General features: G+C 36.6%; 1 protein-coding gene across 4 annotated transcripts in view; it reads left to right on the top strand.

Annotated features, from left to right (window-relative positions):
• The first annotated feature begins 47 nt into the window (after positions 1-47).
• LOC139962124 (orphan steroid hormone receptor 2-like) overlaps positions 48-15,203 on the top strand; it is a 31,651-nt gene continuing 16,495 nt past the window's right edge. For 2 of the 4 annotated variants that reach the window (XM_071962037.1, XM_071962034.1), the window contains exons 1-5: positions 48-195; positions 5,043-5,179; positions 8,515-8,577; positions 10,570-10,626; positions 13,867-13,923. In XM_071962037.1, coding sequence (XP_071818138.1) covers positions 5,054-5,179; positions 8,515-8,577; positions 10,570-10,626; positions 13,867-13,923 — 303 coding nt within the window. In that variant the 5' untranslated portion in view covers positions 48-195; positions 5,043-5,053. The remainder of the gene's footprint in view (positions 196-5,042; positions 5,180-8,514; positions 8,578-10,569; positions 10,627-13,866; positions 13,924-15,203) is intronic. The other 2 variants (XM_071962035.1, XM_071962036.1) reach the window with 2 other exon arrangements.

Genomic DNA, 15,203 nt, shown 5'->3' with positions numbered 1-15,203 from the left:
CATTTAAAATGCAAATATATATGTAAACCAGTCAGAGCGCTTTATTTTGTGACGTCAATTATAACCCACATCATTTTCCTGTAACGCTCACTCAACAACCCGGCAGTGGGTCACGAACTCTGACCTTCGCAGAGAAATTTGTTACCAAAAACCGGCCCAAAATACTTCGGGAAAGTGGACAAAATCCCTAAGACGGTAAGTGAACGATAAGTTAAAGTTTTATGTATCGTTTAATGTATTTAATATTAATACTCTTGTCGTTTCGGCTTATCTTTGACGTTTTTTTGGCAGGCGTATGTTCACGAACCATCACTGTGCACAAAACCCACGTTTGCAGTATCGTAGCCTGTTTTGCAGAGCGCGATTTGTGTTTAGCGTTTAATTTGGCGTCGTTGATAATCATTGCCGCCCAGTAAAATCATACTAATCATATCCGAACATTTTGCATCCTTTTTTTACGCAAATGTCTGATTTTTACGATGAAAATCTTAGCTAACAAGCCACGTATACTCGAACCGAATTTTCGCGGTATATTGGTGCTATACAGGGCCTTGTTTGTCCCCTTAACTTTGACCCCTTTGTGCCCTATGTCAAGCCTAGTTTTTGTCCGAAACAACTGACCCTGTGGCGTAAAAACAAAGAAATAGATAGCAGAAGTGATGGCCATTCAGTAATGACATTATTAATAGTTAAATGTAAGTCTTAAAATGATATTTATGACATATTTGCCATCATAAGGCATGAATATTTGGATTGGGAGGAGGTTTTCAATATGGCGTCGTAAGCCGTATTTGGGGTGGATCCCAACGTTGAAAATGATGAGGTAGATTGCATACGTCACGGAAGGTAAATACACTTGGTTGAAGCTTTGTCTGTATTCACACGTTGGGCTGTACACTGCAGTTATTGTACAAATATGAGTACAACTGTTGGGGAACTAAATTTGTGAACTGTGGTTTTTTAAGTTCTATAGAACAAGAAAACTAAGATTTTGGAATAGAATTTAGGAGTTGTAATATTGAAAGGATTAGAAATGCTAAGGTAGGCTACAAAAAGAATAAGGAAATGCAAGTGACATACCGTTTGAAAGAAACATATCTCAATGAAGTGGAGGAACACTTTTTTTTTTAAAATAATTTAGTATAGAAATTATGCAAATAACTGGTAATATTATGAGATGGTTATAAAATGGATGCAGTGTAAGCCATACTAGTAGTAATATCAAGCCATGTATCATGTTACATTTTAAGCACATGGAAGGCTTTGGTTCAAATGGCCATCGTCCAACAATCTTGCTCTCCCTGTTTTCCTTTTCTTTACCACAACCGGGAGTTTTCACCAAGATCAATTTCACTGTTAATAATTTTAATGTCATAGTGTTTCCCTTGCCTTTTTGCAGATGAGTTGCTAATTGCAAACAAACAAAAACATCAGTTTTTGAATGAATAAAAAAGGTATTATGGTGAAACCCTGGCATCTCTTTTTTTTTGGGGGGGGGTAGAATTTTTCAACATTAAGTCATTGTATTGGTCAGTAAACAGCACTTTAAGGTTCACCATATGAGGGAAAGTAAGTTGAATTAGACATTTGATGATATGTTTCTGTGCCAGTCATATTTACCACAAAAAACAATAAATAATAACAACTTACAATGTTTAATTTGAAAGGTCTACTTTTTATCCCCCACTCCCTGCAAAAACCTCCCTGCAAAACACCAGCTATACCCTCAGAATTTCCAATCCCACAATAATTAATAAATGTGTGCAAGTAAGAAGCCAACTAGACAGTGGTACCCTGTAGACAAACTTCACAAAGAATGCCAACATTTCAGAAACGTATCACCATTTTCACAAATTAGTACACAAATTAGTACACGATTTAAAGGCAATTGCAAATTCACATTGCTAACTTTACAGCGCGTTTGCACAGGTTTGTTTCTACATAAGCGGCCATTAGATATTGTCTGATGAAATGATTAGGTTATACTCTACAATCAGATGTCTGGAAATATTTTAGGTACTCTGCACTGTTTGTGGAGCTTTGATCGCTGTTAAAGTTACTTTAAGTTGGAGGAGGTTTGTGACCATCCTATCGTATACCTTCTGTAAGCACATGTATAATGTTAGGAAGTTTGTCACTTCTTCATATTTATTTAAAAATGCAGATATAACACAGCAGCCATTCTGATGTTTCGGAATAAAGAAACTAACTGATCGCATCCCTTTTTCCAGTTTATTGCACTTTCGACAAAAACAGTTTTGCATATATGTAGAAGGACTATATGTCTAGGGTTTGAAAACCTTGCAACCATCCGAACCAGGTTACGTGGGACATTTATAAGAAGAAAGCAAAAAGAAATCCAGATAGTTGTTGACAAAATAAGAAGAGAAAACATTAGTACTAGGGTGTTTTATCAGTTCATTTCATTGTAAAGTGTCTTTTCATATCGCTCTGCAGTGGTTTGCAGTCGGCTTTGCGGAGAACAATAGAGGGAAACCGCCAAGACTAGGAAACGTGTGTGCAGGAAATTTTAGTAAAGTTAACACTTTACATTCCCTACGAATAGTAGCATATCAGTTTGAATGCATTGTGAACTTTGCAGAAAGTTCAAAGTATGGAAATATCTAGCCTCGCTGGATTGCTTGTGAGATGATGTTACCATAATTTGAAAGGGTTAGAACTGTAGTTTCATTTAAAATTGCAAGTGTACAAATGATCTGTCTCAAAAGGAATAAGGCCAGGGATAGAATAAGTACTACTCATCTCAAAATACTTGCAATGCTTCAGTAGTACTGTTCAAGGATCAGAGAGAGCTATATATACTGAAATGACCATGTCACAAAATCCAAGTGAAATGATTATGGTGGCCATTTTGGGTAATTTTGTCTCCTTTGTTGTAGATGTGTGAGGTTTACGCAGAGTGTTGTCCTTGAATTCATACACAGTGTATAGACAGTGGAATTAAATTTACAGAGTTACTTTTGTTATGTACACCAGTTGAATAGTATCAACACTGAGCCTATAGTTGTTCAAGGTTAGTTTGCAGAGGGCTTTATAAGTTGTTCCATCAACACCAGTACCATTGGAGTAATGTTGATAGCAGTGATTGCACTGGCAGCATACAATACTGTATGAATACTACTTCATATGAGCTATCAGTATGGGTTAGTCTGGTATATATACTGTATACAATCTAGTGCTTTAATATCACATCTAATTGTATGTAAATAACAGTATTACTTGTTTGTTGTATTGAGCAATAGATGTATGTAGTTACTGTAGTAGCTTCCAAGCAGTAGTTCAGTCTCACAGAATTTATTCTTCCCTAACCTTCTTACCCTTTAGCAGGAAATAATCTCAAAAGCAAGAGTGACCTTTGCCCTCAAAGTACCTTTGTTCTGATCTACTGTACTAACTGTGCAAGAAGCTGTCCTGTGATGGTTGAAAGGCTGTGTGTACTATACTGTCAATTGTGTACTGTGACCATATCTGGCAACACCTGGCACTGTAGACTAGTAGTAGTATCACACACACATATATGTATATTGTATTGTCAAATAGTGTTTGTTATCGCTATCATACCTAGGCTGTTACACGATTGTAGCCCTGTGCTGTTAGTAAAAAAGGAAGAGAGTCATGGCTCTTGACCTTTCACCCCAACAACTTGAAGCCTTGCTAAATATTTATTCTATCAAACTATTACAGAGAAACCTTTGACCTGTTGAGTGCTATTGGGAGGACTGTGGTTGCTGTGTTGGCTATTGAAGAAATTCACAATATTTTAAGCAAGTGATTAAACATGCTGTGCTGTATGCAAAAAAAAGCATGTACATAGGAATTTATCATTCAGATTGTGTCATGACAGAGTTGTCATTTCTATATAGCAGTGGCAGTACAGCTGTGCTTGCCATGTTCAACCAGTGTAGGAGATTTCTCATGAAATGAATGTCAGGAGTAAATTGGCATTTCCTGATGGGACAAAGAGGGGTGGGAAGGGGTGTAAGGTTTTGTTGTTGCTGAGAGCACATTCTTACCCAAGAACATGATGAGGACATGTGGTGTTGCTGGGTACCTGACATGTGACTAGGCACTTTGGAATGACACGATACCTTTTTACTTGTGAGGCATTTTTGGGTTGTCCCCATTGGTAATAGATATTTTTAAGTTGTACATCAAAGTCCTTTTGGTATGGCAAAATGTCAAGTGCTTTTAAATTGGAAAGAATAAGGTTTGGTTACTTGTGGGTGGAAAATTTCACAAAACTTTTAACTGGGAGTGCTAAGTCATTGCAAAACCATGTACATTTATGATCATTTTTTATCATCATTAATCATCATTTATTATCATTATATCTACAGTAATAAGACATTCTGTGTAGCTATATATTGAACTTGTAGAATATTTTCAAATGGAGCATTCTTCTCAAGGAGTTTGCTACCTTGTTCTTGGATGAAAATGTTGTTTTCAGCATATAAGCATTGCGGTTTAAAAACTATTTCAATACTCATTGTTCCTGCTCTTTGGGCTCAAAGTGATGTGTCTGAACATGGCTTATATTGTGGGTTCAAGAGTGGTCATACTGTCAAAAGTCTACACCGTGACCGCCAACCCTCTAAACTTTTTCATTTTCATAAATTATCATTTCTCCCACTGTACCTTCAGTGTCTAATATATGTACAGTAAGCTGCTCATGTAGATCTGAAATTTTGATTATGACAAGCTATCAGTTTCCTGAATTTATGTATGTTCCAAACACAGCTCTGCATTACTGTATATATATATATATGTATATAATTGCACACTCATGGAGTTGTGTGTGTGTGTAAACAACAGTCGGACTACAGCATAACAATGCTACAAAGGTACAACCAGAGGAGAGCTCTGTTATTAAAGTACTATGATTTATTTCATGCAATGGGTTTACACACTGGTTTCATTGATTGTACAAAATAGTCATTTCTCTTCTTTTTTTTCTCTCCCTCTCTCTCTCTCTCTCTCTCTGTCTCTTGTTTTCTCATAAAATTTCATTTTCCGTTCTTAAGAGCTGACTGGGATGGATATTGTAGAAGTCCAAGATGTTCAACAGATGCAAGAGGATGATAATCAGGAGACAGTAGCCACCACTGTAGATGATGAATCCCCAACAATGGTAGCCACAAGTATGTCAGGAATATCAGAGGTGTGACTTCATCCTTTCTGCTGTGAATAACATTCTTCGCTAAAGTTTAGGGAGTCTTAAGCTGCATTTTTTATTCTTTTTGGCTTGCCAAAATTTGACGATGCCATACGCTGGGCAATTGAAAGCAATTTATTCGAGTTATCAAAAGGAACAATATTTTCCTGTATCCTAAGTCTGCCATGAACAATAAAAGTCTGGCATTTCAATAGTTTGCAAAATGAAACAAGTTTACTAGACAAACTGCTGTATATGGCAAAACGTAAGTTTTCTGCTTTGGATTAAACACAAAATTGAATGCACATCAAGTACTTTATTTTTCAGAAGTCACCTAGATGAAAGTTGTTTCAAATTTTTTCAGTAAGTGCTACAGACCTGCAACATTATGTATGTATTTAGCTTGTGTTGCAGTTATAAGTCATCACATGTTTTAATTTCAAGTTGGAAATGAATTTGAAACAAAGCGTTTTTGTGCTCCTACTAGTACCTGCATTTTTGTATTGATTACACAATCTGCAGCAGACTGTAATCGACCTATATTAGACTAGCGCTCCTAGGTCTCATGTATACATACATATATAACTGTATAAGCCCCTAACAGTACTGTACTTTACCTGGCACATGAAACAAGAGCAATGGTAAACGCTGTTACATGTACATAAACAATAAATGGACAAGGTGGGACATGTGTTGAGAAAATGAAAGTAGGTTTAAATTTTTATGATATCAGGCAATTGGTGTTGTGGTAAGTGGCATTTTCATATCCTTTGGGAGATTTGACAGTCTTTGATGCTGATGTACGGTACCATACTCTATGGAAAATGATCATTTCAAAAATTTGTCACTAGCGGAATTTGGCTTCTTCTTTTCCTTCACAAGTATCCCAAAATCAAAGTTGAAAGAAATTGGACAGTTTGTGACTTGTCTAGCAAATTGCTAATTTCGCTGTACAAGCCTTCGATTACAGCACTCCTTTTATGTTCACTTTTCCAAAATCTTTCATAACACCCTAAGATTTTCATTAAAAAAAATATGGGGAAAAGAAAGTGACCCTAAGGTTAGCCTTTACCAGTGTTACATGGTTACATTTTACTGTGCCAATTATCAGTGGTTATAAGTTACATGGTATGAAAGACTCCACAAATGTTATCCTACCATGTAGCTTAATGACATTACACAAACTTGTACAGTGCTAGAAAATTTAAAATTATAGAGGGGCCATAGGCCTTGGTGCCATGTTGTAATTGGTACAGAAATAACAAGAATGAGGCCCATAAACTTGCTGCATATGTAAATATTTTATTCCAGGAATATTTTGGTGTCTAATGTAAAGCTTAGATACATGTACCTCATGTGTAGTTCATAGATCTAACTTACCAAAACAACAACAAGAGTCCTTTCGTTTTGTGTGAATGTCAAAGGTCAGAGTACAAATACCTTGTAAACACATTAACTGAAAACTGTAAAGCTTTGATGAACTTCCTGCTTGATTTGTTAATTACACCTAAAAAGTTATCACAAACTGTGCTGATGAAAGGTAATTTAAGATCAACAGAAGTCCAAATTTCTGTAAAAAAAAACCTTGTAAATATGATCATCCCAGGTCTATGTAAAGCTTGGATGAGTTTATTGCTTTGTTTGTGGACCCACCTTTGTGAACACAGCACAATGTAACCCTGTGAAAAGGTCAGTGGTAATTTGAGGTCAAAAGTCTGTACACAAAAAGATTGCAACTTGGGTAAATTTAGCTTCATATATATATATACGGTAGGTCATAGTAACTGGCTTGTGGCTTGTGTTGGTTCTCCTTAGTGAGTACTACACAGTACACAGTTATATATGAATCTTTTGATCACTTGAAGTCAACAAATGGTCCTAGCTTTAAATCTTGTGTGCAGTGTTTACCAAACGTATTCTGATGATACAAAAATATAGCAAGGAATCCCTATGTATGCTCTTGGCATTTTGGTTTCGGGTTTCACAGAATCTAAAGTTTAATTCTGAGTTCACCAAGCATGCACATGCATTTTTTAATTTGAAATAGTTCCCCCTTGCAACAAGCTAGAAGGAAAGGCAGTAAAGGAGGAAGTAACAGATTAACAACCACAAATGAATCAGATATGTCATGTCTGTGAGCAAGTTACATTTGCCAAAAAGGAAAAGAAAAATGTGTACCAGCAGAGCAGACATTCAAGAGTTCTTTTAATCTACGAAGCTGTTGTTTGAAAAATGTAACCTGGATAAGTCAGGGTTGCGATATCGATGTTTAACACAGTGGAAAAAAAATCCTTCTGACCATATTTCATGTTTCAACAGTTCAGATATTATCTGTTTGAACAGGCAGTGCCGTAATTTGCATATTTTCATGTTTCCGATGATCATTATAACCAGTGAAACTGCTTTTAGTCATCCTACTTTGATTCTACTGATTACATATACATATTTAACGTGTACGTGTTTGTGTATGCCATGTGGTGGGGGATTTGTATACAATAGGGACAGTTCAAAACCTAGACCTTGAATCTAGAGAGTGCAAAGGATGCTGTCAACTTGTGAGAAAATTCACACTTTAATGGAACAGTTGTTGTATTATAGTTTATTGAATGCTTGGAGGGAAGGGTTGGACATGTTAGATTTGACTTTAGGTAACCACTCTTTAACTGTGCTTCACAGAAGTCCATGTCAAATACACTGCAGCCTTCACTTCACCCTTCAGCTTAAAGACCATTATTAGTATTATTCCTCCCCAATCTTAGCCTGCTGAAAATTTCGTTAAAAAGTTTATTAATTTTTAAGTACATTCCCTAATAGTTCTGCCTCTCCAGGTTATTTCCAGAGTTTGAAGAGTAGACATTGGTGTTAGAGAATTAAACCTTACAGTTAGGAAATCTTCCTCGACGGTGTACAGTAAATAAATGCTTGTTGAAGTTTGGAGTAATTATTATAGTGACCATTATTTGACTTTCTAGCATATTTGTAGCCAATACTGATGACTCCTCAAAGAAGCTATTTTGCATCTGGTGATTCTGGTCAGCCTTAGCCATCTACCTGTCAACACACAGTGAACTGTGATTAATATAAAGCACTGGTAAATTGTTCACCTGAATCGGGTAGAGTTTCCAGGAAGAACATTTGGGTGTAATTGTGGCTCTTTTCTGCTCCTTATCGTTATTATCCCAATGATTCTCCATCAGTGCCTTCAGAGGCAAATTCACCCGCCCCCCCCCCCCCACTGCCTCTGAGGACATTACAAAGTCCTCTTGAATACCAATCACCTTTGGAGACGTAGACATATGTGAATTTTAATTCAACTTGTATTCTTTTTTCTTCTTTTGTAGGTTACCCAAGTTCAAGCAGTAGAACATGTGACATTAACAATGGACGGCGATAACGTGCAAGCTGTAAGTGAAATGAATCTAAACTAGTCGTTGGGGAGAAGTTCTTAATAACGGATAATATCAGGCATCATGTTAACTTAATGCGCTACGGGCGATTGAAAGTAAAACTGTTTGTATTGCATTTTGAATACCAACTAATATCTGACATCAGACCACCAAAATGAGATGTTGTTTGCAGGTCTCAAATATCAATGTTTTGCAATACATTGAAAATTTGCCAGGGAAAGTGGTGTCACATTTCCTCTATATCTGAACATTGCTTTTAAATATGTAGCTAACAATAACATTCAACATTGGTATGACAGAGGTTGTGCGGGATAAATACAACACTGTGTTGTGATACGCACTGCATGTACTGTGCCATGGAAAAATGCGGCAGTGTACCACACCCACATGCGTGCAGCAGTGTACCACACCCAGTGTACCACATGCGGCAGTGTACAGTACCACAACCTCAAATGCAACCAGCTACTTTCAGGGAGTTTATAATAAAGGTTTCCTTTGCATCCCTCAGAGCCTACTTCCTGTTGTCATTTGGATTTAGGTGTAGATAGGATGCTACATGAAAAGCCAGATCATTGTCTTTATTAAGATTCTTAGCTTTTGATGAAAGTTTAGAATTTCAATATTTGGCTACATTGTTAATATTTATATGTTCAGGGAGCTGTTATTGAAGAGAAAGCCTACATCTAATTGTTACAATCTTTGAGGTTCTGTAGGAAGTGCTTGTATTCCTTTGATATTTCTTTCAAGTTTATGAACTACAATTGCTACAGATTTGCTGGTACTCTTATATGCTAGCATAGTTTGTACTCGAATTCACTCTGGTGGATTCCTTTCTCATACTCTGGGCATTTTGGAAATCTAGAGTAAATACTAATGCATAATTAAAGCAGCATTTTGCGTCCTTTTCTATGATTTTTCTCAACCTCACTGATTCCACTTTGCCATAACGACATACATAACTAGCTAATCTATTTATATTTTACTTCAAATGGTGGCATAAAAGTCGAAAAAATTGCAACTTTCAACTTTGTTGTTCTCCAAGATATTTTCCGTTGGGAACCCAATAAACCTCGCCCATAATATGAATATTTAAACACTACGAACGTCATTGACAGATACGTAATATAACACCACGCTTGATTTGTGTACAGTCTATATGGCAGTTGTACCAGGGAGTTGCATACAGTAACAACTCCCTGGTACAACCAACGCGAAGTCTTGAATCTATTTTTAGCAACGGCTCATTACTTAACCTGCATCTCTGATTGGTTGAATTCAAACTAGTGGGTTTGGCGGAATTGTATGCGATTAATTTTAACTGTGAAATTTGTCGAGGACACTCTTCTCATTTATCGACATAAATCGTTAATTACTCGCTAATTAACGCTCTTGGCAGGGTGAAACTTGGATGGTATCTTAGATTGCTGTTTTATGATTGATACATGTAAAAAAATCGATGCACATGTTAAAAAAGTGGAAAAAAGCGACCCAACGCAAAATGCTGCTTTAAGTACTGGTTCTTGGCCTGATAATACCAGAAATAATAGCCTTGTACTGGTACTCATAAAAATGGAGGAATTCAACTTAATTGTGCCGATCATGCTGCTGTCCTCGCATTACAAGTCTGCTTGTTGTTGTAGTAAAACGGGGGAATGGTACCCAGACTTGTCATACGAGTACAACATCATGAGTACATCTAGAAGTCATGAGTACGAGTACAACATCTTGCACTATGTAGTACTGTACCAGTGTACCTTTAGTATTCAATATGCCCTTGGTTTGAGTACAATTCCAGGAGGGCAAGTACAGGTAAATACACACTAGAATTCGACTATGTACTCAAATACACGTCTGATGGCACCCATAGTCCACTGATGAAAGGTTGTAAGTAGTTTCTTGGGGTTGGAGGAGCCCAACAATTTTTTCAATTTTATTTTTCACTTGTAATATTCTCTTGCTCAAGGTTTCAAACGATAAATTCACTTGCAGGTTGATAACATTCAAGTAGACAGTAGTTCAGTGAACCAGATGACCTCGACGCCACAGGTAAATATTAATTGCCGTCCAGACTAACGAGGGGTTGGCCACGCACAGTGTGTATTCATTTTACTAACAGCTTCTCAGTGCCTTTACTTAATTTTAACATGCCTCGCCCTGTTAGCTTTACAAGTTGTGCAAGATCGTCTATTTGCTCTTCTCTGAAAGGTTGGTTTATACTTTGCCAAGAGCTGCTCCTTAATGTAGGATGGGCCTAGATTTTCTCAAGTTGTACCCACTTGCTTAAAAGAAAAACTGCAAGTGCTTAAAAAATCTACTGGCTGCAATCCAGTTCTCACTGGCAATTTCCTGAATTAGAGCACACACATCAGTTAATGTACATGCTTGTGAGAGTAACCCAAAGAAGTATTTGATTATACAAGCAGTAATATAGGACATACAATATTTAGGTACGGAAAACATGCTGATTCTTTCGCTTGTGACTGTTAACTGACTCACCATGGGTTTATTTTCTTAATGTCTACTGAAAGACAACGTGCTGTTTCTTTCTGCTGGCCAACAGTGAAATCCACTGGCATTTAGCCATTGAATATCCCTAGTTTTAAGGCCCGGGAGGACAGTCATTTAGTGAAACTTAATTTGACATTAAATAACACTGGAGACATTTACCTATTCTTATAGTGCACTTTTTCTTTTTTGTACCAAAACAAGATGTATTTATTTAGTATGACATTACTATTACATGAAGTTGAAAGATACTCTTCTGTTACCCTCCCACATTAAGAATAAAAATAATCACTGAAGTATTCCTTATTTACATGCTACTCTTTACCCAAACATTTTACTAACATTTGTGATTTTAATGGCAGCCAATCAGTATATTAATCAATGTACACATCTAGTCACAATCCTTCATGAAAGCTGCTCTTATGCCTTATCAACCACTGTGCAATCATTTCCACCCTCTTCAACCCCTCCTTAATCACCATTTTGGCAAGTATCGTACTAACCACGAGTGCAAGAACTTAAGCAAGTGATGCCGGTAGAGAATTTCGAAAAAAATAATTGTAAGAAATCGAATTATCATGCTATGTAAAATGATGAAAAGAAAATTGCTTGGATGGCCCTAACTTTTAGCAGTGTGATATTAGACAGCACATCGAACACACCTGATTCAGAAAGCTTGCAGTCTGAACTCTTACAGCTCTGTCACAGATATTCTAAGAAAACGTCTGAAAGAGGAGCAGTCACAGCACCTTTTCTCTCTTAACTGTTGACAAATAATTTATTAATCAAATTGGGTAATGTAGGAAATAAGATCTGTAGTGTAATGGTGCCTAAAAAATCATGATTGAAAAGGTCTGATTGGCTCTTGGGATTCATTGGTTGGCAATGTTTGCTACTGTCTGTGTGTGGTAAGGATAATTCTGGTTCTAATGATGACATTGTTAGAGTTCACAATTTGCATTTGGGGTCACAACTTGTCTTAATATCCAAAGACTTTCTAAAAATGTGAACGGTCTTTCTCTAAGGTGTAGGGTCTTAGGGGTATCGGTAGTTACTTATCGTTAAAGTAGCTGGTTGGCTTTGAGAACCAAATTTCTCACCAGATTCACTCAAGATACTTGCTAGTAGGTTAGACATACCTAGCCGCAATGAAAGTGATCTCTAGAGGTCTAAGGCTAAGTTGTGATTTGCTGTTTTGAATTTTCTCAAGTTCGAAACGTCTGTTGTGACATGAATATAATGGTCAATCACTTTTCCACTTTCAAAAGAATGAGATATGTGGAGGGACAAAATTGAGGTTCAAATGCAACCAGCTACTTTCAGCGAGTTTATAATAAAGGTTTCCTTTGCATCCCTCAGAGCCTACTTCCTGTTGCCATTTGGATTTAGGTGTAGATAGGATGCTACATGAAAAGCCAGATCATTGCCTTTTTAAAATTCTTAGCTTTTGATGAAAGTTTAAAATTTCAATATTTGGCTACATTGATAATATTTATATGTTCAGGGAGCTGTTATTGAAAAGAAAGCCTACATCTAACTGATATTTCTATCAAGTATATTAACTATGATTGCTACATTTTGCAGTACAAATTTACTTAAATAGGGAAATTTTCAATACCAGATTAGGTTTTGACCCAAACAAACTTGTGACTTGGCATTGCACATTTGCTACCAAAAGAGGTTGGAAGAATATTTTATATTCTACTGTGTTTTGTATCTTGGCTTTTTGTGCTGAACTTAACGAAAAAAGACGTTGCAATATTTTTTTTTATCAAAAAGAATGTGAGTGATGTTTGCATTCATAGGTCATGTCTTGAAAACCAGGTCAGTTTTGTATTGTCCGTCACAGATGACATTTTGCAAGAAAGTGCACATGTCATTGTGACCTTTGTTTATTGGAACCAGGTCACAGTTTTCTATGGTTCAATGAAACCTTGTCCGTCTGAATATTTTGAAATTTCTGTTAAATAGATTGCAATCTGCACTCAACCGGATTAAAGGATTTCCCTTGCATTAACGATCGCAATTCATAACATATGATCAGTTCTTCTTCCAAAGGATAGGAATCCAAAAGCTGTGGTGAAAAAAAGTCTGTAGAGATCTCTAAATGAGAAGTGAAAATTTAAAGGAAGTATTATATAACAGGTTTCGATATGATCAGGGAAATTCTGAAGATGGGTGTAGTATCTCATTTCAATAACAGTTCCCTCAAACTGGTTTCATGAGTCTAACTGCATGTGTCCATTCCATAGTTCCTGATCAGGTAACGCTAGACAAACGTAGTCATGTATGTATCATTTGTACATACAGTGAAAAACACCTCAAAGTCTTATAAACGATGTATGTTCAAAGCTTGACAAACATTGTGTCAAATTTTAAAATTTCCAATGTTCCTTTAAAAAAAATTATGTCAAGTAGTACAGAGAAAAGTGTTTGGACGATGAAATATTGAGGATCCAATCAAATTTATTAATTAATCATTCAAACTGAGATATCTCGCAAATGGGAAAAGATCCTTTGTAGCAGTCTGGGCGGGTTGTTGTTCGCAAAGGTCTCCGTTAGATGACTCATAGGTGATGGTTTGGGTCGGCATTCCCTTTGAAGATCATTCGATGAACACTTTCTCAGATTGTGGAAGATTTCATATAAATTGCATATAATGTAATGCATGCAGTTGGACTCACGAAGCGCAGTATTATGTGAAAGTCTTTAAAAAAAAATTGTGTTGTGTACAAAGTTATCTAAGAAGGGTGCTTGAATTTCTTTTTCTTGTTTGGTAAGGTTCAGGACTCAGAGAGCTCTATCTCTCACGCTGACACAACCAGCGAGTCTGAACAGGTAAGAGGAGTTCCACAAGAGTGTACTAATGTAACCTTTTCCTGGATATCGCTGTGAACTTGTAACAAACTTCATCGGGGAGGTCGGAATGATACAGTGTTTACTCTCGTCTATCTCTTACAATGTACAGACTGAGAGATCTTAGTAGTATCTTAATTACAGTGTCTGCAAAGAGTAATTACAGATATTACGACAGGAAAGCATTCGTAACCTCAGGGAATTATTTAATTTACATAGTGTTTAAATTTTTTGTGTAGCAGTTTTGAAGGCTTGAGACTTTCTCTTACAGTATAAAGCACCATGGTTCCTGTGTACAAAAACTGCTGTACATCTCTGCACTTGCCTAATCTTGCTTAGCATTTTACAGTGAGATACTAGGGTAAACTATTTCCTGTACTGGGGTAAATTATTTCCTGTACTGGGGTAATTTATTCCCTGTAAGATGTGAGAAATGACTTGTACGTATTCTGATCCTTTCTCAGTCACAATGGGTATGGCAAAGTAATTTTAGCTTATATCGTCAAGGATCAAAGAAATTTCTGCAATTCCACCCAAAGTTTTTCAGTAGAAGTATCGGTAACGATATAAAGTATGCTGTACATCACTCTTTGCAGACAGTGTATTAAAGCACAAAATTTTTCCACACTGGTGAAAGATAACCTATATAAATATCTATGGGAACAAAAATAGGCATTTCATTTCTTGTCCAGAGCGTACAGTGGTTACGTGTAGCTATTTGAACTTTTCATTTCACTGTTAAAATATTTACGATGTTTCACTGCTGTTTATTCTCCATTGTTCATTTATATATATATCCTCTGTTAAACCTTCTACTGTACCTTACCACGTTTCATTGCATGTTAATCTATATACTAACTTTTTAGTTGCTTTCTATGAAGCTTCCTGTAATCATTTATTTCCCTTTTTTGACGCATGCCCGCCTTCCCTTGTTGCGGTGTTGTTTTACTGTCATATCTGCATATCTAACCTGTGTAATACGAAATGGAATACCCTGTTATCAGTTCCCTGGATAAATGGGGCATATATAAGTATTTGGTGTATACAATGTAAGCCGTGTTTTATTCGATATTGTTTATGATATGGATTGTGAAATATGCAGGTATCGAATTCTACCCATTGATAGTAAAAACAGAGGAGTAATTTTCAAATTTACTTCGCTCCTCCTCTCTTACCTGTCTCCCCACGTCTCATCTGCACTTTTCCCAATCTACCTGAACTACATTTGAAACGTTTTAAAGCACTGCGCCCTCCCTCTCTGG

This window comes from Apostichopus japonicus, chromosome 20, assembly GCF_037975245.1.
Source record: "Apostichopus japonicus isolate 1M-3 chromosome 20, ASM3797524v1, whole genome shotgun sequence".
NCBI lineage: Eukaryota > Metazoa > Echinodermata > Holothuroidea > Aspidochirotida > Stichopodidae > Apostichopus > Apostichopus japonicus.
The sequence above is the reverse complement of the archived record's forward strand: the minus strand, read 5'-3'. Positions and strand labels throughout refer to the sequence as shown.